The 26,812-nt window shown below is 52.8% G+C and overlaps 1 protein-coding gene across 1 annotated transcript in view; it reads left to right on the top strand.

Moving 5' to 3' along the window:
* Positions 1 to 6,080: 6,080 nt before the first annotated feature.
* COL26A1 (collagen type XXVI alpha 1 chain) overlaps positions 6,081 to 26,812 on the top strand; it is a 124,505-nt gene continuing 103,773 nt past the window's right edge. Inside the window, exon 1 of the mRNA XM_045993899.1 lies at positions 6,081 to 6,248. Within this exon, the coding sequence (XP_045849855.1) occupies positions 6,091 to 6,248 (158 nt within the window). The 5' untranslated portion in view covers positions 6,081 to 6,090. The remainder of the gene's footprint in view (positions 6,249 to 26,812) is intronic.

Here is a 26,812-nt window from a genome sequence, read left to right as displayed (position 1 = left end):
GTTGCTGAATTTGGATCACCTGGCATCAGGGACCATGTTTCTTCATTTGCCTCCTTCCTCAGGGTCCCCTAAGTCCAGCTGAGGCTGAAACGGGTGTCTAACCTGGCTGGCCACCTCCAGGCCCCCCAGCACAGAGCCTCACCTGTGCCCCTGGCTTCGTCCTGTGCTGGGATCTGCTCAGTGAGCTCGACAGACACAGCTGGTGAAAGAGGGACGTGCCCCACACCCTGCAAAGAGGCAGAAGGACGGGCACCAGAAGGTGCAATCTTGCCCATCAGAGAAAATTTTCTAAGTGCCTCCGCAGAGCCAAGGGCCCCTTATCTCTCTTTGCCCAGAAGTGACATGGTCCCTTCTGCTCAAACCTACAGGCCAGAGCCAGCCACATGGCCCTGCCCAGCGGCAAGGCAGGCTGGGGAGGGAGGTCTCCTCTGTGCCCGGAGACCACAGCAGACCCAGATGTTGGTGAGAGCTAGTGGCATCTACCAGACTTACCCAGGCCCTTTTGGGGGAAATTCCTCCATCCACTGGATGTCTCGAGTCAACCTCTACTTACTGACCTGACTCACGAAGTTCTCACGAAGTTCTTCCTCATGTCCCACCGAACTTGTCCGTCCATCGGCCCCCGATTCCTCCTTGAGGCTCAAAGAACACGTTTAATTCTGTTTCCCCGTGTGACTTGGGAGGTCTGGATCACTTCCTGCTAGTCTTCCCTCCTCCAAGTCCAGCCAAATCCCGCAGCTGCTCCTGCCTGCCGGGGGGCGGGGGGCAGAGCTCCCCATCACAGACCCTTGGCTTGGGCACTTGTGGGAGGCCCGTCTTGATTCAGAGTCATTGTGTCTGAACACCCCACTGTCTTCCTACCTGTGCCAGGGTAACCTGCAAGGGACTGTATGTTCGTGCCCCCCTCAACCCTGATTCATTCATTCAGTGAGATCCTCACCCCTAGTGCCGTGGTATTAGGAGGTGGGACCTTTGGGAGGAGCTTAGCTCACGAGGGTGGAACCCTCCCCAAACAGGACTAGTGTCCTCATAAAAGAGGCCCTAGGGGGCTCCCTTGTCCCCTCCACCATGTGAGGACACGGCGAGAAGATGGCCATGCCTGAACCAGGAAGCGTCCCTCCCCTGACATCAAGTCTATCAACACCTTGATCGTGGACTTCCAGCTCCCAGAACTGTAAGAAATAAATTTCTGTTGTTTCTAAGCCTCTTAGTCTATGGTATTCTGTTACCACAGTAGACGGAGCCCACTAAAGTGTCCCCTTTCTGTCTTTATCACAGAGCCGTCTCGGTAAATTCTTTGAGAAGCACTGTTCGGACTGTGGCTACATCAGGAAGCAAACCTGATCACCATGTGAGTTGAGATTTCGGTATTTTATTGGCGACTGGACAGACTCCCTATTTTTTGGTGTTTTTTTAGGTTTTGTTTTCGACCCTTTTTTGGGTTGGTTTTCCTTTCAAACTTCTGTTTAAGAACATGGGCTCTTGTGACAGGCATCCAGTTGCTGTCTTCTGAACGTCTACTTCATGGCCAATGTTTGGGGAAACAGGCAAGCTCACACCTGTAGGTTTGCTGGCAAAGAAGCGAACCCTTTTATAGGGTCTGGCTGGACACCTCGGGAGGTGTACGGGGACAGAAGAAAAATTCAGGGTTCGCAGCTTCCAAAATATTCCTGCTTTGCTCGAGTTCTGGCCTGGCCAAGGACAGAAAGCTCGGGCAGAACAAAGAAGCCCTTCTATTGTGACAGTCCCGCTACCTTGGGTCAACTCAGCCCATTTCTGGGCTGTCCTGGGATCCAGAACAGTGGGGATTAGGGGCGGCTGGAGAAACCAGTGTGAAAATTGCTCCGGTCCTACATTGCCTCTCTGAACTTCTGGGGGGCGGGGGGCGGAAACAGCAGAATCATGTCCAACAGGGCACTTGGGGGGAGGGGGAGATTTCTGTTTTAGATTAACAGGAGGATTTATCATGCCAGAAGGTCAATATTTACCTTGGCTTCAGCTTGATGAGCATTTTCTTCTCTGTTCAGTGAGTGGCTCGTTCTGCTGACTTCAGCAGAACAGAAGATCTGTTTTTTGTCTGCGGAAGAGGATGCTGACGGATACTTTCTTATCAGGAAGGCCTGGTAACAGAGATGAGGAGGAGCCCCCCTAGTCGTGTGTGTGTGTGTGTGTGTGTGTGTGTGTGTGTGTGTGTGCGTGTGTGTGTGTGTGTGTGTGTGCTCATGCGCTTGCGGCCTTTACCTCCCTCCACCAGGAAATCTGATCCCTCTTTGTACAAACAACCCCCTTTTTAAAGGCACTTTTGAACTTAGGAAACGGGGCGAGCACAGGCTCCTGGACAAATCACTTCGCTCAACTCCTTGTCTGAAAAACGGGAATTCTGAGAACCCCTGCCTGTCCGTGTAAACAGCGGAGGCACTCAGCACAGCCCCACGGGTCCCCATTGGTGGGGTTTTCATTGTATCGAGGTTGGGAGGGGCTGGTTAGCGGATCGCCCAGGGTCACCGAGGAAGAGAGGAGGAAGGAGCGAGCCCTGCATGGGGCCCAGCTCCAAGCCCTTGGCAACGACGGCTTCTGCCTTTCCCCAAGTGTTAGTGTATTTTTGGGGGTGCCGCAGGCACGGCTGTGGAATAGTCAGACAGGTGCTTGTGTGGCGTGCTAACAAGGCCAGCTGATCAGTTCTATGACCGAGGACCACTCAGTTCTAAGGGGACCACCAGGCCCCTTATTTTGGGGTGCTCACACCTCCCCACTCTTACCACCCCCGACAAGCATGTTTACCTAAAAAAAACACAAATTGCCTATTCTACACAATAATCTCCCCCACATTTGTTTTATTCTTAAAATTTTCATCTTTTTTTCTTTTTTTAAAGTAGGCTCTGTGCCCAACATGGGGCTTGAACTCACAACCCTGAGATCAAGAGCAGATGCTCTACCCACTGGGCCATCCAGGTGCCCCTCCTGTGTTTATTCTAAAAATAAAGTTTGTTTTAAATTGTTGACCATAGAATAAGACAATAATGGGTTTATCCTGGGACTCCGAGAGTCGTTGGAGAAAGCTCTGCACACTCTGGGATATGAGCTTCCTGGTCAGGCCCACCCGGGGTGGGGGGTTGGGAAGGGTGGTGTTCTTAGATATTATCCCGCACCAAAGCCTTGCAAATGATTATAGCTAATGTTTATTGAGCATTATAAGGTGTTACCTGCCGCCTTCGGGCACTTCGTGTGAATAATTCATCAAATTCTTTTCTAGCAAACACATCCATTAGGTGCTGTTATTATTACTGATTTTACAGACTGAGGATGCTCAGAGAGGTTACGTCACTCGTCAAGGTCACATAGCTGGTACTAGTTGGAGTTGGACTCTACTCACTGGTGTTCTCTGGGGGGGGCAGTGGGGAGGAGTTTAGAGTGTGATGCCGTGAACATGTCTCTATTCTTCTAGGTCCTGCTGGTGGGGAGGGGGGTGCAGCTGCGGCAAATCTGAGTGACAGCTTGATAAGGTTGGTTATATCCACAGCTGCCTTGGAGAGGGGAGTGGAGGATGAAGGGAAAAGTGAGTTACTGAAGATCAGACCTGGAAAGATCTTCAGAGACAAGTCAAACCACTTTTCACTTTACAAATGAAGATGTGGGGTCGGGGGTGGGGTGGGGATACCAGAGAGGGGAGTTTACTCAAGGTCATCAACAAGTTAGTGGGGGAACCAGGAGCAGACCTGGGGCTTCTGGGTCTGGCCGGTGTGGGAGACGTCCTATTTCTTTTCTTGATTTTAGGCATCTTTGTCTTTTTATCCCTTACCATTGAAATGGAACCTCCTCTTGTATGCAGAACTTTTGCCATTTTAAAGCCTTCCTAAAGGGTGCCTGGGTGGCTTAGTGGGTTAAGCCTCTGCCTTCAGCTCAGGTCATGATCTCAAGGTCCTGGGATTGAGGCCCGCATCGGGCTCTCCGCTTGGTGGGGAGCCTGCTTCTTCCTCTCTCTCTCTGCTTACTTGTGATCTCTGTCTGTCAAATAAATAAATAAAATCTTTAAAAAGGAAAAAAAAAATAAAGCCTTCCTAAAGAATAGCACAAGTGGTCTAAAGGGGGTAAACATGCTCTCTTTCTCTACCAGCCTTCACTGCAGACAGCACTGTTCAGGACACACAGAAGTTGCCTGGTTCGTGTTCATGGGGTCAGAATGAACTTTATTGGCCTAGATATGAAGGAAAGGACCAACCTCAGACAATTGCCCCAGTCCTGAAGTTGCTGGGATGAATTAATTCTTTTCCTACAGCTTTTCATCCTAAAAGAATCCTACAAAATAAAGGAGTAATGTTATCCCGTCCTCTCCTAGGTCCCTCTAGCCGGGGTGCAGCCTGTGGCCCTGGAAAAAAAATGACTTTAAGATAAAAAGGAGATTCCTAAAAAAAAAAACCTGTTTTCTTACTGTCATGCCTGCAGCATAAAGGTCATGTACAATAACATGGAATCTCTCTTGTCTCATTCTGAGAGTAAAGGAGAGGAGGAAGAAAGACAATGTTTACAAATTCCTGGGAGATGGGGAATGACCTCATCACTTCCTGGGACTTAGCCAACTGTCCAGGGAGCACAGATCAGTTTTGGGGGAGGCCGTGAAATTCCGCGGATACCCCAAATTCTCCAAATCTTTTAGGCCTTGCGAGAGGGATGGAGGGCAAGATGAAAAGGAAGTCGTCCCAGGTCCAAGTGACGCTTCCCATTATGGGCTGCCCACGCGGAGATGGACTCATCCATCCCGAGTCCTGTTGAGAGACTCGACACTTGGGAAGTGTTGGAGTACCACTGAAAAGGCCTGAGCAGGATTTGAGGGCACTAAGTGGAGAAAGAGGGGATAGTTTGGGAGAGAGGGTGAAGTGGGTTGGATATGATATTTTGGGCTATGTCCTCAAGGGGGTACCCATGGGATATGGATGCAAGAGGGCAAAGGCCACCGGAGGGGGGCCTTTCGGGCCAGGTTCCCAACAGCATCCTCCCGCCTTCCTCTAAAAACAATCCCACAATTCTCTTCCCGAATGTATTACAACCCATTAAACACTTCCTTACTGGATGGCTTCTCTCCAGATTTACTGACATTTTACAGGCTGGGAGCTCCCCTCTGTGAACAGGGCCAGAGGCAGCCTCAGGGCCTCTGCCAGTCCCTAGGATGCTTAGGTGGAGAAATTAGAAAGACTCCCAACCTGGGGCGTGGGGCACAGGCTGGATTCAGGTCCCACCTGTCTCTTGCATGGGGGGCGGTTCTGTGGGTATCCTGCGGCCCAGAAGAGATCAATTTGGGGCCAGGCTGGTCGGTGGGCTCAGCCTGTCCCTCTGTAAAAGGTGGGAGGTGGGATTGTATTAGATGTCCCCTCCCCCCAGCTACTTTCCAGATCTGATGCCTCACGAATGGGTGATTCCAGAAACAACTTCTCAGCCCTGACCCCGCGCTTTCCTCCATCTGTGCTACCGCTCACCTTGGAGAGAGAGCTGTGCAGGTAGACGGTGGAGGTGAACGGGAATAGGATTCTAGGGAAGCCCGGGTGTGCAAGAGTTTGGTCCAAAGGGCTCCGGACAGGGACCGCGTTACTTTTCCGGCTTAATTCTTGGGAGCCTCGGTTTCCACCTCTGGAAAATGGAAACGGTGCCATCTAACACAGAGGGCAATGTTGCGGGGATTAAACAACTTTGCCCAGGGGAAATCGCCAGGCATGGAGCGGGTGCCCCACGAGCGTTTGCGCACCGGAACAGGGCTCGGTCGGGAAGGTTCTAAAGAGCGTGTGCGCGAGGACGCAGGACCCCCAGGCCTGCAGCCACTGACGCCTCCTCCGCCGCGGACCGCCGAGGGTTAATGAAAAAGCCCCACGCCCCCTTTGACGGCGCTGAGCCCACCTCGCCGAATTTGAAAAGGCGGCCCTGGTGAGGCGTGGGCGCCCCCCCCGCCCCCAAGAAACTTCCAACTCCCGGCCGGGCTCCGCTCGCTCGCCGGCTCCGTCGCTCTGCTCCCGGCGGGGGCCGCGGGTTCGGTCCGGCCGCCGGTGCGCTCCCGCCTGTCCTCCCGCCCGGGCTCCGGGCCCCCGCGGGCGGCCGCCCAAGATGAAGCTGGCTCTCCTCCTGCCCTGGGCGTGCTGCTGCCTCTGCGGGTCGGCGCTGGCCACCGGCTTCCTGTACCCCTTCCCGGCCGCAGCCCTGCCGCAGCACGGCTACCCTGAGACGGCCGCCGGCTCCCCCGGCAGCGGCTACGGGAGCCGCCGGTGAGTAGCGCGCGGCCGCGGGGCCCGGGGGGCTGCGGGCTGGGGATCCCGCTCAGCTGGGGGCCGCCGACAAGGGGCTGGCTGCAGGGCGCGGGGCGCTGGGTGGTGCTGAGTGGGGGGGGGGGGGGGTGGAGCGCGGGGCGGTGGGGCTGCGGCCGCGGGGCCGAGGGTCCGGAGGTGCGGGGCCCGGACTGCGGTGGTCTCCGGCCGCGCCCACCCTCTCTCTTCCTTTCTTTGCTCTCCCAACCTCCCCCTCTCCGGCTCCCGGGTCCGAGGGAGGGTGGCGGCCGCCGTCTGCGGCGGGGGCGCGCGGAAGGGGCGACCGTGGCTCGGTCCCCGCGCGTTTCCGGGCTCACGTGGCTCTGCGGCGCTCACCTGCGCGGCCGCGGCTTTGTGTTGGGGAGCAGGTTCCCGTGTTGCCAAGGTCGAGCGTCCGGGTTCCCCGCGTCTCCTGCCGGCTGCCCCAGGACACCGGAGGGGCGATTCCGTCCGGTCTGGAGGACTGAGGCCGCGGAGGAGCCTCGGCTGCGCCTCCGCAGCCGCTTGGGGACGCGGAGCCCGGCTCGGCTCTTCTGGATCTGCGGTGGGGCGGGCGAAGGAGCGGGGTCACGGAGCCCACGGTGCCGGGACGCACCGGGGGCCTCCCCCTCGGCCGGCAGGTGGCGCCCTGGCCACCCCCCGGGACGGTTGGGGCCGCGTCTCCTCACCGCGCGGTTAAATTCCCCCCAGAAAACGCGTAAGCGCGCGAGGAAAAGTTGCCAGACACCTCGTTTGCGCAGCTCACTCGAATTTAGCTTTTCCTCATTTATTTTTTTTTAAGATTTTTAAATTTATTTGACACACAGAGAGCACTAGTAGGCAGAGAGGCAGACAGGCAGAGAGAGCAGGAAGCAGGCTCTCCGGCGAGCAGAGCACGATGCGGGACTCGATCCCAGGACCCCGGGATCATAACCTGAGCCGAAGGCAGTGACTTAACCCACTGAGCCATCCAGGCGCCCAACTTTTCCTCATTTAATAATTATAACCCACACGGCTGTCATAGGTCTCTGTTCATTCGTACCTTCCACGCCTTTTGATCCTAAAACCACTCCAGGGGTACCTGTTACAGCATAATCGTTCCTTCGTTCCTTCCTTCCAGGGAGGAAGTTGAGCTCCAGAGGGAGGTCCCCAAGTTTGTGGCAACTCCAGACTGACCTTCTGTTGGCTTTCCCCAGATCCTGAGCCTTTTGCCGCACCGCTCCGCTTATTATTATGGAGGAAAGCCAGAGGCAGGTCCCAGTTCTTTCTCCTCCGCGGTATTTACTTACCGAACCTGGGAGAGCTAACAAGATGAATCCTGGCAAAGTCTTACAGCCCCGGGGAAACAGGGACGTTTTGTGCCGGGAATGGCTGGGTAAGGCGGGACTCTGAAAAGCCAAGAAGTGCTTCGGGAAAACTTTGCGTACAATTTTATTTCCCTCCTTGTGTTTGGGAATACTTGCCCATGGCCTCTATTAGTATTATTCTCCAAACACCCACAGTAGTGTGGCCTCTGCGCATTTCCATACGAGAAGAGTCTGAAAAGATAAACTTTGCAGGTTGTAGGATGATACCGTTAACATGATCTCATTTATGCAAAACCCATTCAGATTTATGGGTATGTAAATGCCCAGAAAGAAAGCTTGTAGGCAAATAGTTCTTGCAGTGACCTGTGTGGAGAGAACAGAGGCTGGAGGCTTGCAAGGGGTGGGTGGTTGAGGTGGGTGGACTTCCATTTTCTCTCTCCCTCTACTCGGGTCTCGTTAGCATCTTTTCCCAGCGGCATGGATTCATGGATTATTTTTGTAATTAAAAAGTGTGGGAAGGAAAATCCAAACAGGCTGCCACAGGGTGGGACATGCATGTTGGAAAGAGCCAGAGGTGAGGTCCATGAAGGAAGAGAGTGAATGGGGACTGGCGTTCTGGTGTTCGGTGGGCTGGAACTTGGGGGCTGCCACAGAAACTTGAAAGGGATTGTTGTAGCATAAGTAAAAAGAGGCCCAAACAATCGTGGTAATCTTCCAGAACTCCTTCTACCAGGATGGGAGCCGGGAGAAGGTATAATTAGGTTTAGAGGCTCTGGATGAATCTGCGGAAAATGGATTCCCAAATACCATATCGGGAGGTGTGAAGGAGGCTCGGGGTGGGTTCCAGACGCTTGAGAGTGACGCTCCGGAACGTGACTGGATCCTGCCAGGCGTGGCCATGGCAGGCCTGAGCTGGCCTGGGGTCACAGGCTCCTGTGTCTCATGAGCGATCAGTCACAGGTGGCCTGTGTCCTTGAAATTCAAAAACCCCAGAAGCTGAGGGCTTGGAGGCAGCGTTTGGCGCAGTGCCCTTCACGGCCTCGGCCTTGGCTTTGGCTCTGTGTATGTGTTTACAGTGGCTTGGTCTCTGTCGATGGGCCAAGGGACAGAGCTGTTTCTTGACGAATAGTCTTCCTTTAGGTCATGGTATCGCTCCTGTTGGCATCTGATTTTCGGGTGTGGTTTGTGTTCGCCTTCGTGGGAGCGTGTGCGCGCATGCGCTTGGGTGCGAGCCTAGGCCCGCCCTTCAGGGTCTGACCTGTGCTAGGGGCACCTTGCCTGACCCAGGGTGCTCTGCTCGGGTCCCCTCTGTCAGAAGCCCACGGTGGACCCCTCTGTTTAAGCAATTTTGGTTAAAAAAAAAAAGAAAAAGAGGACCCCACTTCCTCAGAGGGCTGTTTGCTGTAGAACCTAGCAGCCCTGCATATGGGCCACTAATGATTTTTGCTGGCCATGGAGTGTTCAGCTGCCAAAGCCAGGCTGAAGGGAAATGCGGTATTAATGCACCTGCAGGACCCCCAACCCCCTGCCTCAGTTTCTCCATTCTAGCGTAGTAAGCATAACGCATTTGGGGAACCTTTAAAGTATGCACATTTCCCTTACTTGCCCTTCTAGCCTCCTCCTTTCTTCCCTTCTGTGCCGCAGATGTTTATGGGGTCGGGAGGGTCTTGTCTGTTGTCTCCTCCTCACCTCTACCTCTAACCCTAAAGGGGCCAGAGCAGCCACGGGGAATCCGGGCACAAGGAGTGAGACCAGACGTGGGGTTCTACGCCTTATCCGTGTTGTAGGTCTCCCAGTTGGAGGAAGGAGAAATTTTAATCGGGAGAAATGATCGGTTTTATATTTCATCTTAATTTTTGGAGTGGAGGTGTTCTTTTGACTAGGAGAAAACAGGAGAGATGGGGGACTGGCCCGGATTGCAGCAGAGGCAGGAATAACTACGTCCAGAGAGTGGATCTGTGGGGTGGCGGACCAAAGACAAAACTGTATTTTGCATCTCCCCTGAAGCAGAGAGCTCATTCCAGAAACCACTTACCCTCGTGTAGGGCCTGAGGCATGAGGACAGATGGAGCGACACGCTGTAGGGCTGAATGTCTGTATGTTATGACTCAGGCTAATGGATGGTTCAGCAAGTGGGTTCTGTCCGCCAGCCTTAATGAGTGTATCTTCTCAGTGACCTGGAAAGCCGGGTCAATGATGAATTCATGGATCCCTTAGAATTCTGTTCTGGAAAATGGTGGTGGGGGAGGGCTGGCTCTGCCCCGCCCTCTACCCCGGATTCCTCCCACACGGTGAGGGGTTTTGTGCACGGGATTATGGACCCTTCATGCTTCATGTCCAAGTTCACTCCATACCCGTTGGCCTAGAAGTAGGCATACTGGCTGCGGGTCTGCCTGGAAGGATGGCCTGGGTGGGAACCTCCTCTTGGCCCCGCAGCCTGGTCATCCGATGAGAGGGGGCTTGGCTAGAGCAGGCAGAGAAGGGTCCTGTCAAGTGTGGGGCCCAGGTTAGGGCCAGCTCGAAGGGCCTCAGCTCCTCCCACCCACTTCGGCATGGGGGGGCTTCAGGCTCTGCCCCTGATTCCCAATATGGACTTGCACATGTTTTGGAACCCCCCTGGGTCTGTTTCCTGGTCTGCACGATGACGACAGCATGGACACCAGGAGGCTGGGCTTGTGGCTTGCTGGGAGCCCCCATGTGCAAGGGCAGTAAGGGTGCACAGACGCTGGGCTTGCAAAACCGATCTGACCACGTTTGGCTGTCCCCACTGTGGTCAGGACAGAGTCTGAGCTGTTTAGCCACATGTCTGAGCCTGAGCTTGCCTGGCTGCCTCTGGCCCTCTGGCCCCCTGTGCCACACATCGGCTGCCCCTCACCCTTCAGCCAGTGCTCTCGCTCCGGGTCACACCTTTAGTGATGCTAAGGAATGAGGAACAGGTCCTTCTTGAACCTTGACCAGCTGGTGGCCTGGTCCATCCTTGTGGCTTGACCTGGATGAACCTGTCATCCTTACCGCGTGTCTCGAGGCCAGCCACTCACTCCCCACCACTCCCCACTCTGCCATCATTCTGGGCACCGGGATGTCCTGGTGTGTGGCTCACCAATGCCTCCTCTGTACCGCTGCCCGATGGGCCTTTCTCAGGTGCAGTAGAGGACACTCTCTCTGGTTCAAGCCCTTTGGTGACCCACCATCTCCTGCACTGGCTTGGCAGACGGCTTTCAATTCTTCGGTCAAATCTTAGTGACTGGTAGGAGCCGCAGGCTGGTGAGTTAAGAAAGATTCTGAGGTACATTCTGGGCTCTGGGAGGAGCACCAAGACAACTGAGGGATGTCACTGGGACAGAAGGACAAGAAAATGGAGGCAAGTGTGATGTATTTGCAGCCTTGGCCTTTATGATAAAATCCTACCCTCTCCAGCGTCACATATAAAGCCCGTCTTTTTTTTTTTTTAAGATTTTATTTATTTATTTGAGAGAGAGAACGAGCAAGCACAAGCGGTTGGCGCGGCGGGGGGAGGGAGGGAGGTTGGGGAAGGGCAGAGGCAGACCAAGAACCGGGATCCCTACTGAGCAGGGAGCCCGGCACAGGGCTTGATCTCAGGACCCCGGGATCATGACCTGAGCGGAAACCAAGAGCCTGAGCCAGCGGGTGCCCCCTTGGGATACGTTCCGGAGAGCCACTTTAGTGATGCTGGGACAAAGTGGCCTGGTGGAAGTGAGCGTAGACTTCCCCAGCCTATACCACCTGCAAAGTCTGGCCCATCCCTCACATTTGTGGAGTTTGGGGCAAGGGTACAGGTGAAAGCCCACACACCATATGTCTAAATTGTGATTTATGAATCAAGCTTACAAACTGTTCAATAAAATCTATTCTGTCCTTGACCTGGACAAACTTACTGTCCTAATGACCTGGGGTGGGGGGTGAGGCTCATGTTGAGAATTCTTTAGGCTCCTCGAGTTTTGTGCTGGAATTCAGCGGCATAGGGAGAGCCATCCTTCACTCCCCTTCTTGTCCCGACCGACACCTTGACCCTGGTGTGGCCTCAGCACACACTGTAGACACTTTAGTCTAGCCTGGTACCTCCCATCCTACCCTAATAACTGCCACTTGGCCATATCTCGTGCCGGTGTCCAGCAGCTGGGGAGGGAATCCCAGGCCCTAGGTACCTGTGCCTGGTCCACAAAGGTGGTTGTGGTTTTGGGAGTCATGTCCCCTTGGCCCCACAACCTTCTTGCCCTATGGGGAGGGGTGCGACCACAGGGAGGCGGATACAGAGCCCTGGAAAGCACAGAGCTCTGGGTGGGGCTCCTGTTTGCTTAGATTTAAGACGGTTCTGTACACCTTACTCCTGGGGAGAGTGGGGTGAGTTTCCGCCTGTACACCCCCAATCCTCAAAAGTTAGACGGACTTTCCCCAAATGTCCCCAGTCAAAAGGGCTCCATCACAATGACCGAGTTAGGCTGTGGTTGAATGTTCCCTCCTGGTTTCCTCCCGCTACACCTGCTCTTTGTCCCCCGAGACTGTGGGCACTGAGGGGAATGTCCTTTTGCACTGTGGCCCACAAGTTACGTGGCCGGTCTTGCCCACATGCTTTAGGTACAGCGTCCCCTAAACAGCAGGGCGCTGACAGGCAGCTCATCAAGACAAATCCTGGACATAAAAGAATTGTCCTGCAGACCTGTCCACGACTTGGGAAGTCTGGGGCCTGGGGATCTGTATTTTAGTGGCCTCCCCAGGGGCATATGGTGCAGCCAGGTTTAGGAAGCAGTGCACGGAAAACAGAGTTTTCTGACATGCTTTCACAACGACCCACAGTAAGAAATCTTTTCTATGGGCGGCTGAGTATGTTTGCGCATGCGCGCACGCGTACATCTGAAACAAGTTTCGCAAAATAATGCTTACTGTTACCATATGTGATACTCTCTCTTTCTCTCTTTTTTTAATTGTAGTCTATCGAGTTCATAAAAACAAAAAAATGCTTGCCAAGACTCAGAAATTGATTCCACAGCCCCTCTGGGTTGAGACCTGCCTGGGAGACCCTGTGCCCTCAGGGAATGTGGGAGCCCCGCCCCCCCCCCCCCCCCGTATCTGGTCCTCTCGCCTCTGCTCTGACTCTGAAGTCTCTTTCTTGTTGCAGCCTAGCTGAGTGCTTGGTGTGTCCCCTTCTTACCCCAAATGCCCCCTCCCACTCCTACCAGGATCTTAGTCCACTCTCTTATGGGGCAGCCTCAAAGCCCCTTCCTTCAGGAAGTTTTCCAGGACTGACCTCCCTGTTCTGGGGGCAGCTCGTTGTGCCTCTTGGATCTTTGATTCACTTCCCACTTTCCTAACCTACAGATGGAATAATTTCTGCTACGTGTTTATTCCCTAGCGTGGCCTTGGCCGGCCCACGTGGGACACAGGTGCACAAGCCGGCCCTGCCCGTCCCCAACTCCCGCCTCTGGGGATGTGAGCTTATCTTGCCAGCATTTCACCACCCCAGGCTCAGCCCAGTAGGTGGACTGGAGCTGGGGACTCAGATGTGAGGGCTGGACCCAGGCAGACAGAGAAAGGAGACACTCCGCAAGCTCTGGGTCGGGAATGATCACATCTGGGAAGCCTTCTTTCCCTGATCACAGGTTCTCTGGTGCCTTACCTTCAAGGAGTTACTACTGAGAGTTACTACTGAGCACCTATTGTATGCTTGGTGCTAGAGGTGATTGGTGATCTGTGGGGCCTCAGAGACAGGTTGCAGAAGGCAGACCCCTGAACAAGGATGGGATTTGGGCCATGTGGATGTGTGTTAAGCGGTATGAGCAATTGTCTAGGGGAATTTCGGTGTCTTGTGCCTCAGTTTTCTCTTCTGCAAAATGGGTATGATTATAACATTTACTTCAGAAGCTTCTTCCAAGGCATAAACGGGTTAATACAGTGCTTAGAAAAACATGTTGATAAACACTATTTGGCCTGGTGGCTGGGCGGTGTGCTTGCAAAGGTTGGGAAGATGGGATGTTTCACAAACACAGGAGGCCAATGAAGACCTTTCCTGGGGAGCATGTTGTCGGGCTGTTGTCCTGGACACCATACTTGGGGAAACGCTGGCCTGGACCTCCCAGGGAGTCGCTTTTAAAGTGGGTTTTGTAGGATCAATAGGAGTGTTCTCGGCAGTGACGGGAGAAGGTGTTTTGGGTGGACGAAACAGCCGAGTCAGGGCTGGGAGTCCTGACCATGGTTATACGTGGTCAGTGCGGGTGAGTTCTGGAAGGCTGGACCCCGGGGGTTCAGGGAGGCAACGGGCAGGCTGGGCCTTTGGAGCTTGATTGCAAAGCCTCTCTCTGTCACCCTGACGAGTCTGGACTTTATGTCTAGACATGGTCACAGTGGGTCTTGTGCTGGTGGGAGGAGAGCCAGCTCACAGACAGTGTCGGCGGCCCCGGGCCACTTGGTGAACCGCTGGTAGGTTGCAGATGGAGGACAGTGGGGGCTCCGGCCCTGCCCCGTGCTTGGGGGATGCTGGGAGCCGGCTGCTTTGCTCCTCGGAACGTTGCAAAGATTACAGCGTTTTCTCAGCTCTGAAAAGGCAGCAAAGCACGGTGTCCGTGCACCTTGCGTTTTTATAAAATACTTGTCTTTCTCCTCCACGGGGTTTTCGTGGCAGGCAGCCATGGGCCAGCCCACGTCAGGATCCAGTGGCTGCTTGTCAAGTGAATGAACAGACAGAGACCTTGACCTCTCTCCTCTGGGAAACTGAGGCTGTGGCCTCCACCGTCATGCGGTTCTGTCATTCTGAGTGGCCTGGGAGGGAGGTCCTTGTTTGCCCTCTGTCCCCACCAGGTCAGCTCTGGAAGCCGCGTTTAGAGGCGCGATGGAGGCGACCCGTTTGAGGGGGTCTGCTTCTTCCTTTGAAGTAGAAATGGTGCAAAAGGGGGGCTTTTCCTGAAATCCACACGGAATGGCCCTGCTGTAAATATCTAGAATGACTTTTTCCCCCCGAGGCCCAGGGTTTTCTGTATCTCTCTCCCTCTGTCTCTCTCTCCTCTCCTCTCCTCCCACCCCCCTCCCTGCCCCCGCCGCCCCCAGCTTGTCTGTTATTCTAAAATCCATTCCCAGAGAAACAATTCCTATGGCAATAAGAACACTACTCTAGGCTTCTCTTGGCTTGAACCCGTCCCACACTTCATTGCCACTTCGAGAGTGTATGAGCTGGACCCCAACCAGCTCTGCCTGGGGGCAGGGAATAGAGTTAACAGTAACTAACTGTTAGAGATTTTCGGGAATCTTGCTGCCGATCCCAAGGAAGTAGACACATGGCACACTGTTCCCCTCCCCGGAGGAGTCAAGGGTCCCCGGCCTCTCCCGCCTGGTTTTCCTTTCCTTGCCTCCCAGAAACTGGGGTTCCTTGGTGGCCCCCGCATGAGACCACCTTGAAAGGAGCTGGACGCCATCCAGGTTAATTCTGTAACACTTGGGGTAGGGGTGGGGGGTGCGGAGGCGGGGGTCCCACCCCGGGATCCTCTCCTCAGCCTCCCCTGCAGCTGCCTCCAGAGTGCTCCGCATCGAGGTCAGAACCGGCCACTGACTGCTGACCCCTGCCGCCTCCCCAGGGCCCACAGGGACATTTCCAGAGCTTGTCCTGTTGGGTGTTAATGGATTATGAGAAGTAGTTTGAGAAGTGCTCAAGAGATTCCCTAATAAAGAAGGAGGGCGAGAACCCCGGCTCTGGGTGGCCCTGGCCGAGTCACCTGACCTCTCCTTGTCTGTGACATGGGGATGATGGTCACATTTACTTCATTCCCCAGAAAGCTGAGGCTCACCCAAGCTAATATTAACCCAGTGCTTAGCATGATACCTAGAAGCACTCTTGATGACTGGTTTCAGCGATACAGGCTTTCCCAGACGGAGCAGGGTGCGATGGGCCTTGCAAAGCTTGGGAAATGTGGTTTCATGGACATTAAGCCCCCCGACTTTTCCTGCGGAGCCTTTGGTTTGGATGATGTTCCAGTGGTACCCTTTGGGAAACGCTGGCCTGGTAGGTTGGAGTTCGGGTCTCAGCGGTTTACAGGGCTTTTCACCCATCGGGAGCCGGTCTTCAGTAATCTCGGCAGGGACATTTCTAGCCTCCCCCCTTTAGTGGCCCTTGGTGTGGGCGGGGACCAGGGAAATACGGGAGTGAGGTTCCTGTCATTTCCTGAATCCCAGAGAACACTGCTGGGGATTTCAAGGCCTTGAGCGAGGTGCAGGGGCCGGTCCACACTTGCGGCCAAACCTCAGCCATTAGCAGGGTAAGCACCCAGGGTTGCCCCCAGAACGTGATGGATGAGTGGGTGGGAGCGGCTGGGGGGTGCCCTAAGATGCCTGCAGTGAGGTCAGAGGGCCCAGGAGCTCTGATGAGCATCCCGTCCTAGAGAGCGAGACCCTGTGTGGCTCCTGGATTGGGGGGCAGGGCTTCTTAGGACCTGTCACCTCTGGCTGGGGGACCCACTGCCAAGCCATCGCTTCCTCCCGGTGACTTGGTGCCTCCTGGGTAACAGGAACCTAATAGGATTGGGTGAGATCAGATGAGGAAGTGTGTGTGTTAGAGACGCAGATGAGTTATTACTTACCGCGTTCCTGCCCACTGGACACCTTCCACCTGCCTGAGCAAGGCCTGGGGGGACACCAGTGCATGTGGGAGGATGGATGTTTGCTCTGTGTGTGTGTGTGTGTGTGATGCTGGCACCCATGCCTGGCTGCACCCGGCAGCCCAAACCTTTTATGTCTCTGTTTGCAAGTATCTGGTCCCCCCCCTTGGGTATCTGGCCTTTGACGAGAAGCCCCACCAGTTCCTGCCCCTTGGGAGGCCCAGTAGAGGGTCTTTCCTGCTCCGAGCCACTGCAGAAGGCTTAAGATTCTGTCTCCCCTGGGGAGCAGGCTCTGGAACTGGGGCCCCGCACAGGCTGTCCGCTGACCCCGTGGGGCCCAGGAGGCGCCAGGGCCCACGTGCACCCGTCTCCCTGGGGAAGGCTTTGCCCAGAAAGTGGCAGTTTCCTTCTGATTTGGCTCCGGCTGTCTGCGCCCCGGCCAGTTGCCTCTGGCATCTGACATTTTTGTCATTCCTGCTGCCCTGCAAGGGCTTATTTGGGGGAATCAAGGCTTTCCTCTTCCTGTGCCTCTGTGACTGACTTGGCCACACGGCTGCCTGTCCGGGTTGGAGACGTCTCAGCCTGCCCGGGCACCTACCGTTTCTGCAGGGATGGAAACCGAGGTCTGCAGAGGGTTTGCCAGGCTCTTTGTCCCGTGTGTCGCACGGCGGCGATGACAGTTAGCTCAGACCCCGACTCTCTGCCTGCAAGCGCCCTGAGCATTATGTGTGCCTTCCTGGAGAGGCAGCTGAGCTTACCAGAGAGACCCCCTCAATCGGCTCCTCGCCTCTCTGCGTCTTCTGCTCACCCAGCTCCCTGTAACCTCAGGCTACTTACTGCTTTGGGTGTCTTGCTTCTCCTGGCCTAGCCAGCTAACTCCTGCTCAAAGCTGGGAGCTCAGCCTAAACATCACATTCTCAGGGAACATTTTGCTGTCCCCCAGAGTAAGGCCAGACCTTTTCATTAAATGCCACTGGAACTCATGATGACTTTAAGTCCATCCTATAATCAGTCGCTGGATCATTACTGAAGAGTGGCCTACGGGGAGACTGTGAGTTTTCTGAGGGCAGGTGTCCTGTCTGTCTAGTCTGGCGCTGTATCTCTGGGTTCTTGGAGACTCCCTGGGTTACAGAGAGTATCCAGCGAAGGATGAACTGCTTTGCAAGCTATATTAGTTCTTTACTGCTTCTGTAACAAACGACCACAAACTTTGTGGCTTAAAGCAACGCAGCGTTATTACCATATCATTCTCGAGGTCAGAAGTCCGAAGTGGGTCTCCCTGGGCTGAAAGGGATTTGTGGGACTGGTCTTTCCAGAGGCTCCAGGGGAGAATCCATTTCCTTGCTTTTTCCGGCTTCTGGGGCTTGCCTGCATTCTTTGTCGGATAGCTTCTTCCTCCCTCTTCAAAGAGCACCCCTCCGCTCCCCGCCAACCTCTCTTCCTAGCATCTCTGCTCTCTCTGACTCTGATTCTCCTGCACTCCATCTCATAAGGACCCTTGTGATCCGGTTGGGCCCACCCGGGTCATCCAGGATCATTTCCCCACTTCAAGACCCTTAATTTAACCCTTTAACCATGGGATCCTTAGTCCCTTTAACCATGTAAAATAACAGATTCACAGGGTCCAGGGATTAGGATGAAGACATCTTGGGGGTGGGGGGCATTATTTAGCCCACTACACAAACAGAAATGAAAAAAGAAAGGCACGCCAGACATTTGGGTCCATGGAGAGTTGGGTTAATCCAGATTTCAGTGTTCATACTGAAAGTATGGAGCCTCAAAAGCCAGTTAAGACAGCCTTGGGGCAACTGGGTGGCTTAGTCAATTAAAGCGTCTGCCTTGGACTTGGGTCATGATCTCAGGGTTCCGAGATCAAGCCCACGTTGGGCTCTCTGCTTAGCCGGGAGCCTGCTTCCTCCTCTCTCTCTGCCTGCTGTCTGCCTACTTGTGATCTCTGTCTCTCTATCAAATAAATTCAAAACATCTTAAAAAAAAAAGCAAAACAACCTCAGGCTTACACGAAAGAGCTATGATGAGGGCGTGGCCTTCCCACTCAACTTTTTGCATAGGGTGTGAGGTAGGGATTTAACTTTATTTTTATTTATTTATTTATTTTAAAGATTTTATTTATTTATTTGACAGACAGTGATCACAAGTAGGCAGAGAAGCAGGTAGAGAGAGAGGAGGAAGCAGGCTCCCCGCTGAGCAGAGAGCCCGATGTGGGGCTCAATCCCAGGACCCTGGGATCATGACCCGAGCCAAAGGCAGAGGTGAGCCACTGAGCCACCCAGGCACCCCGGGATTTAACTTTAATTTCCCTCCCAAACCTCCCCTCATGCTTCTACTGAATAATCCACCTTTTTTCACAATTTGCTATGCCACTTTTATCAAATACTTAGTTTCCCTGCATGCACAGCCCTTTTTCTGAACTCTTAATCGGATCTGATGCCAAAACCACAGGACTTTAATGACTATATCCTTATCGTACGTCCTGTTAGCTGATAGAGCCGTTCTTCTTTCACTGTTCATCTTTATCAAAATAGTCTTAGCTGTTCTTGTACATTTTTTCTTGGGGGTGAATTTTATGACTATCTTTTCTAGTTCTGTAAAACATGCTGCTGGGATTTTGATCTCGGCTGTGTCGGCTTAATGGGTTCGTAGAATTCGATGTTTATAATATTGTGTGTTTTTTCAGGAATGAGGTATACCAGTCCATTTATCTAGATCTCGTTATATTTGTTCTTGGGTGTTTTATAGTTTTTATGGCTATCCTGAATGAATCCTTTTTGTTCCCTGACATTTGTAACTGTTTATGTCTGGTAAATAGGAAAGCTGTTGATTTGGGGTGTGTTGATTTCATATCCAGTTACCTTCATGTGTTTAAAAAAAAAAAAGTCTATTTTAATGGTCTTTTAGGTGGTTCTCTGAGGTTTTGAGGTAGAGAGTCCGAGAGTCTTCAGTGTGTGGGTGTCCTTCCACACAAATATTCCCAGGTAGATGCTGTTCCCCCCAAAGCTCAGGTGGTCCAAAGCATTCCTAAGGGAGAGAGGACAGTGTTTTAGACACTCTCATGGAGTCACGCACCTTAACCCAGATGTTGGCTGTCCAGGTGCCTCAGATGACCTGGAGCTGGCTGTGTAGACTGATTCTGGTCCTTCTGGGCTTGTCCATGAACTTGTGGAGGAATCATAGGACTGAGTCACACCTGCTAGGACTGAGTCACACCTGCGTCCCAGAGAATACAGAGCGTTGAAATAACGAGTGAATGGGATATTGACACCATGAGGCGGGGGCCTGGGATTCTCTGCCTTGGTTATCTCCATGTCCTTGGCCTCTGCCAATATGGAGCCAGAAGTAGGTGATCAAGCCAAGTAGGTTCCTACTGGGTGGGCAGGCAGGTCGGTTCATAAATGCTCAGCCAAGCTGGACGGCGGTGAGTGGATCCCAGTGCTCAGAACTTTGGAGTCAGGCAGATTGACCTCAGAAACTTGCCTCCCCCTCTGGCCACGGGCAAGCTGTGTTAGCTTGCATCAGTCTACCTATCTGAGAGATGGGCCTTACGGTCGCCAGTTCCTGTGGAAGGAAGCATTACGTGAGCCATCAGAATCAGGGCTGTGTCATCCTCGCGATGCAGCGTGGGGTGGCCCCTGGGGTTGGTTATGCGACATTCTGGATGGTGTGTCCGCCTGGAGTAGCTCCCACCTGGTCCTGTCTCGGCTTGCTTTATTCCTGTGTCACATTCTTGTTCTGCAGCTGGGCTCAGGGTCAAGAGCCCCATCCTGGAGGGCTTTGTTTTCTGGGGCAAGTAACCCAGGGCTGAACGTCGAAAGTGAGCTGAAACAATCCCTTATTGATTCAACAGCCACAGGACCAGTTGGGACATCCCCGTGTTTACTTCTCCGGCTCAGCAGTCCAACTCACTCAGGAGCTCAGGAACCTAGGGCTGCGTTCTAACCGGGGACGAACCAAGGGGTGAACAGGGAGCCCTGGGGGGCCCTGACGGGGTACAAGGGTCCGGGTGGTTGCATGAACAAGAGATTTGGCAGGAAAACCCAGTTTTCAGCCTGGCCATTGGCAGGGAGGCAGTAGTGCTGGAAATTGTCTGCCTGCTGGCCTGGGGCAGCTGCCCGTGGGGACAGCTGTCTCCGCTCTGGACATTGGATCTGCCCGGAGATTAATAACAGAGCCTGGCCATGCCCGTGGGGAGCAGAGAGGGGCTTGGGTTACAGTGCACCAGGAAATTCACCTGCCCTGCTGACAGTGGGTGGGTAGCCTGCAGGATGGATGGGCTCTGGGGGCTCGGGGGGGTGTCTGGGCAAGACAGCTCACCACTGGCCGAGCCAAATCCACCCCCACGGGATGCAAGCTGACCCTCCCAAGGGCCGCCTTCTTTCCGTTGGACCCGAAACCAGCAGGAGCTGATCTCCAAGAATTATGTGAAGAGCTGGGAATGGAAACCAAATGTTGGTGTCAGGTAGAGAAAGCTGATGGAAGCCCTCGGCCCAGCGAGCCTGGAAGTGGTGGGCGCCCCGGACTCGGGTGGCCAGCCCAGATGTGTAGGCAAAGGGGGCCTGACGCATTTTCTTTTCAGACGAATGTTGATTTTCTCCTGATTATATATTTACTACAGCTCATTTGGAAAATATAGAGAAAGTGAAGAGGAAGAAATCATTTATAATTCCATTTTTTTAAGCTTTAAATTTTTTATTCCTTTTCTTGTGGTGAGACACACATAACCTAACATTTACCATCTTAACCACTTGGAAGCGAACAATTCGGTGGCATTAAACACATTCACATGGTTGTGCAACCGTCCCCACCATCCATCTGCAGAACAGAAACTCTAGACTCATTAGACACTGCCTCCCCAACCTCATCTCCCCCAGCCCCGGGCAAGCACCATTCTGCTTTCTGTTGAATTTGACTCATCTCAGGACCTTGTACAGCATTTGTCCTTTTGTGACCGACTTATTTCGTTTAGCCTCATGGTCTCCATGTCCTATCAAGTGTCAGTTGAGGAATGGTCCATGGTAGGGCGCCTGGGTGGCTCAGTGGGTTGACCCTCTGCCTTCGGCTCAGGTCATGGTCTCAGGGTCCTGGGATCGAGCCCCACATTGGGCTCTTTGCTTGGCAGGGAGGCTGCTTCTCCCTCTCTCTCTCTCCATGCCTCTCTGCCTCCTTGTGATCTCTCTCTGTCAAATAAATAAATAAAATCTTAAAAAAAAAGAATAGTCCATGGTATGTATGAGCTGCATTTTGTTTAACGTTCCATCTCTCCTTTTTTTTTTTTTTAAAGATTTTATTTATTTATTTGACAGACAGAGATCACAAGTAGGCAGAGAGGCAGGCAGAGAGAGAGAGGAGGAAGCAGGCTGTCCGCAGAGCAGAGAGCCTGATGCGGGGCTCAATCCCAGAACCCTGGGATCCTGACCTGAGCCGAAGGCAGAGGCTTTAACCCACTGAGCCACCCAGGCGCCCCTAACATTCCATCTCTTGATGGGTATATAGGTTTCTTCAACCTTCTGGCTGTAGTCAATAATGCTGCTGAGAACCTGGGCTTAGAAATACCTCTTTGAGTCCCTGCTTTCAGTTCTTTTGGGTTGCTACCCGGAAGCGGAATTGCTGGGTCATGTGGTAGTTCTATTTTAATTTTTTGAGGAACCGCCATACTGCTTTCCACAGTATGGCCGCTCTCTTTTACATTTCCACCGACAGCGAAAAAGGGTTCCGATTTCTCCACATCCTTACCAACACTTGTTGTTTTCTGATCTTTTTTTTTTAAAGATTTATTTATTTATTTGACAGAGAGAGAGAGAGCACAAGTAGGCAGAGAGGCAGGCAGTGAGCCACCCAGGTGCCCCTGATCTTTTTTTTTTTTTAAGATTGATTTCATTTTTGAGAGAGAGAGAGCCAGAGAGAGAGAGTGAGCGCACAAGCAAGGGGGAGGGGCAGAGGGAGCGGGCAAAACAGACTCTCTGCTGAGCAGGGAGCCCAAAACAGGGGTCCATCCCAGGAGCCTGGATCATGACCTGAGCCAAAGGTAGATGCTTAACTGACTGAGCCACCCAGGTGCCCTGATCTTTTTTTTTTTTTTTTTTTGAGAGAGAGAGACCACACACCCACACATACACATGCATGCCCTTCCATGCAAGGTGGCGGAAGGGCAGAGGGTCAGAGGGATAAAGAGAGAGAGAGAGAGAATCTCAGTCTCAAGCAGGCTCCATGCCTAGTGCAGAACCAGATGTGGGGCTCAATCCTGTGACCCTGAGATCATGACCTGAGCTAAAATCAAGAGTCGGCCACAGAATTGACTGAGTCACTTAGGTGTTCCCTGATTTTTTTTTTTTTTTGATAGTAGCCATCCCGGTGGGTGTAAAGTAGCATCCTAATCTCATTGTGTTTTGGATTTGCATTTCTCCAAGGATTAGTGATGTAGAACATCTTTTCTTGTGTTTCTTGTCCATTTGCGTTCATCACTGGAGAGTTATCTATCTATTCAAGGTTTTTTGTCCATTTAAAAAATCAGGTTGTAGGGTGCCTGGGTGGCTCAATGGGTTAGGCCTCTGCCTTTGGCTTGGGTCATGATCTCAAGGTCCTGGGATTGAGCCCTGTGTCCGGCTCTCTGCTCGGCGGGGAGCCTGCTTCCCCCTCTCTCTATGCCTGCCTCTCTGCCTACTTGTGATCTCTGTCCGTCAAATAAATACCTAAAATCTTAAAAAAGAATCAGGTTTGTTTTTTTTTTTTTTTGCTGTTGCTGTTGACTTATAAGTATTCTTTATGTATTCTGGATAGTAATCCTCCATCAGACATATGATTTGCAAAATTTTTTTTTCCATTGCATGGGATGCCTTTCACTCTGTTATTATGTACTTTGGTGCACAAATGTTTTACATTTTGAGGCAGTCCAGTTTATCTTGATTTTTCTTTTGTTGCCTGTGTTTTTGCTGTCATAGCTGAGAAACCATCGCCAAATCCAACATCATGGAACTTCTGCCCTATGTTTTCTTCTGTGTTTTGCCTGAATAGTTTTACTCTTTTAGAATTATATTTTGCTCTTTGACACTCTATGTATATCACAATTCTGCTTAGCTCGATACTCAGGACTTGCATTATGTCTAGTGAGAGCTGAGCCATATAGTGTACTATGACGACTTCCACTGTTCCTGCCCACATTTTTGGCCCTTCCTCTTTTTGTTCACTTAACTTTGGGGTTATGTGGGTTTAGGGTTATTTTGGGGGTTTGGGGTTCTTTTTATTTCTTTTTTTTAAGATTTTATTTATTTATTTGACAGGCAGAGATCACAAGTAGGCAGAGAGGCAGATAGAGAGAGAGGTGGAAGCAGGCTTGATCCCAGAACCCTGGCATCACGACCTGAGCCGAAGGCAGAGGCTTTAACCCACTGAGCCACCCAGGTGCCCCTCTTTATTTCTTTTTAAAAAGATCTTTCATTTATTCATTTGAGAGAGAGAGCACAAGCGAGAACATAAGGAGGGGGGATGTTCAGAGAGAGAGGGAGAAGCAGAGTCCCCACTGAGCAGAGAGCATGACCTGGGGCTCAATCCCAGGACCCTGGGATCATGACCTGAGCCAAAAGCAGATACTTAACCAACTGAGCCACCCAGATCCCTCTTGCTATGGGGTTATTAACTCACCTCTAAACTCTCCCCTAGTCAAGCAGATGTCTTCCTGATAATCTGATAATTAGATATTCCTCTACTCTTAGGAGATATTTCTCTATTACTTTAGAGATATTCCTCTACTCTTTGGAGTAGAGGACTCTGATCTGCTGAGATCTGGCCAGGTAGAACTTGAAACCTACAATCTTGGGATCATTCTTCATGAACATCCTGGTGATTTCCTTTGCCCCAAGCTTCTCCCCTGTGTTGGACCCCCTCTTTCCTACATTTCATATCCACTATTTTTGGTTTACTCCCTCATTGTAATGGAATGCATCCTTTAGTAGCTTTCTGAGAAAAGGCAGAGGGTGCATGAGGCTTCGTGTCAGGAATTCTGTCCCAGGTCTAAGGCTGAGACATTTATGTACCTCTCCTGCCTACCTCTGCCATGGGGCTTTACACTAGAATCTTCCACCAGACTTCCCACCCTCCTCAGGCTAGACTGCCAGAGATCAGTAAGCTTGGCAGTGAGGGCTTATTTCTATGAATTCATACTTTCTATTAGGTTCCGGCTTCTTAGAAATTCCTTTCCTTTGTCTCCAACTTAACTATGACTTCAATAATATGTACTTTTTTTTAAAGATTTTGTTTATTTATTTGACAGAAAGAGAGAGATCACAAGTAGGCAGAGAGGCAGGCAGAAAGAGAGGAGGAAGCAGGTTCCCCACTGAGCAGAGAGCCTGATGCGGGACTCGATCCCAGGACCCCGAGACCATGACCTGAGCTGAAGGCAGAGGCTTAACCCACTGAGCCACCCAGGTGCCCTAATAATATGTACTTTGGACTTGATATTTTAACCAGCATCATTCATTGTGCTGAACTAGACGGGATTTTGTGAGCAAGAGGTGGACCTTGGGTGGGGAAAGGGGAAAGGGAGGAGGAGGAAGATTACCCAGGAAAGATGAAAACCAGAGGCTTTCTCCAAAGACCCTGGGATAAGGGAGACTGTGTTTTGTGTGGGGAATTCAGTCTCAAATGCTCTAGGTGGACCTCCTAAGTGTTAGAAACTGTGGGGTTAACTGAGGCAAATGCCACATGGTCCGGGGGCTCATGTGGGTTGGACACCCACTGGGAGCAAAGACCCAATAAGCCTCAGCCCGGTCACAGGTGCAAACAAGTGGGGACAAAAACAAGGGAATGCACGAGTGAGTGCCTGACCCGCTCAGGAAACAGGCACCCACCTCGTCCCTCCTCAAGAGCAGGTCTGTAATTTCTCAGAGGGGTCCCAGAGTGAGGTCCTTGTCTTTGCTTTGTTCCTGCCAGACCGGCTTTCCAGAAGCCACTTTAAAGAAGCCAGAGAGGCCACCAGCTTTAGGGGGCTTGCTTCTCCCTTTGAAGTGGGAGTGGGTGGAGAAGGAGGAGTTTTCCAGAAAATTCCTGGAGACAGCCTCAATGTAAATATCTGGTGTGGGCTCAGGGATTGCGAACCCCTTCTCTGAAGTTGGGAAGATGAGGGTCCACGGCAGGGGCCGTGTGGCTGCCTGGGCTTTGTGGGGAGGGCCTCTCACACCCCCCGCCCCAGAGCTCTGAGCCGCTCTGTTTTCTGTGAGGCTTCAGGGCTTCTTCAGGAGAATGTTCCCCCCTCCTCAGGTCTCCTCTGCGGCCTGTGCCCTTTGCCCGCGCCCTGCCTCTCTGGCCTGACCCGCTAACGAAAGCCTTCTGTGCAGAGGTCAGTGGTGCCTGGCTATGGTCACAGAAGTCTCATGGGGGACGGGGCGGCGGAAGAAGAGGGGCCTGGGGGAGGGGCCGAACCCACAGAGCTGGAGCAGATGGCGAAGAAAAACACAGGCTTGTTTGCCTCTCTGGGGGTTCGAGTGCAAGATGGGAGTTCTCTGGTCTGAGGAGTTTGCTCACACACGAGCGCCTGCGGGAATGTGTGTGTGGGGGGGGGTGTGGGAGTCACCCCATTTGTGCCGTAAGTGCTGGGGCTTGGTGGGGATTCTGGTTATTGTTTATCTTCTGGAGGGACTGACTGGGCTGTGGCTTCATCCTGGGCAGGGGCTGTGACCTCCCCCCTCAAAGCCCCCCACCCCAAAAGCCATGGGTATTTTGGGGTGTGTGTCAGTGCGGGTCCTGTTGAGCGACAGCTGGACTCATAGGTCTTCCCCGTGACTCTCCGGGGGGAGGGAGTGATCTCTGCCTTTGGACCCAATTTTATTTTATTTTATTTTTTCAGATTTTATTTATTTATTTGACAGACAGAGATCACAAGTAGGCAGAGAGGCAGGCAGAGAGAGAGGAGGAAGCAGGCTCCCCGCTGAGCAGAGAACCCGACGCGGGGCTCCATCCCAGGACCCTGAGATCATGACCTGAGCTGAAGGCAGAGGCTTTAACCCACTGAGCCACCCAGGCGCCCCTGGACCCAATTTTAGAGGCCATTCGAACTCTGCAGGCTTCAGGTTGGAACCAAACGTTACCCTTTGTAGTGTTAGGCTGACTGGGTCTGGGAGACGACAGGAAACCTTGTGTCTTTGCTGGAAGGAACAGGTGAGGGAAGGTGAGCAGACTTAGGCTGGCTGGTTTGAACAACTGTGGTGGGCTCTGGATGGGGGGTGCGGGGGAGGGGCTGTCGCTGGTTGTGTGTGATACCCGGCCCTGGGGTGAATAGGGCAGGTGGGTAGTAGTCTTAAATGTGAGTCCCCAGAAGGAGGCAGTTGGGTGCAGCCTCTGGATTGATCGGTTTGCATTTGATTGATTGGGAGCAGGACCTTCACAAGGTGACCCAGGCGTATCCTTGGGTGGTCCAGGGCAAGGCGTTCTAGCATATGCCTGTGGGGCAAATGTTGGAGCCCACAGCGGGTACCCAGGGGCCTGTGTGAGCCCGTATTTGCGCGTTGTCAGCTTAGGAGCAAGGGCTGATGTGGAAGCTGGGGTTTCCAGGAGTCACTGTCTTCAGCCAGTGGGACCCATGTGGGTCTCAGACAGGCAAGGGTGTGTCTCACTGCCTTCTGCCACCTACTCA

Source organism: Meles meles, chromosome 21, assembly GCF_922984935.1.
Source record: "Meles meles chromosome 21, mMelMel3.1 paternal haplotype, whole genome shotgun sequence".
NCBI lineage: Eukaryota > Metazoa > Chordata > Mammalia > Carnivora > Mustelidae > Meles > Meles meles.
This window is presented reverse-complemented; position numbering and strand designations above follow the sequence as displayed.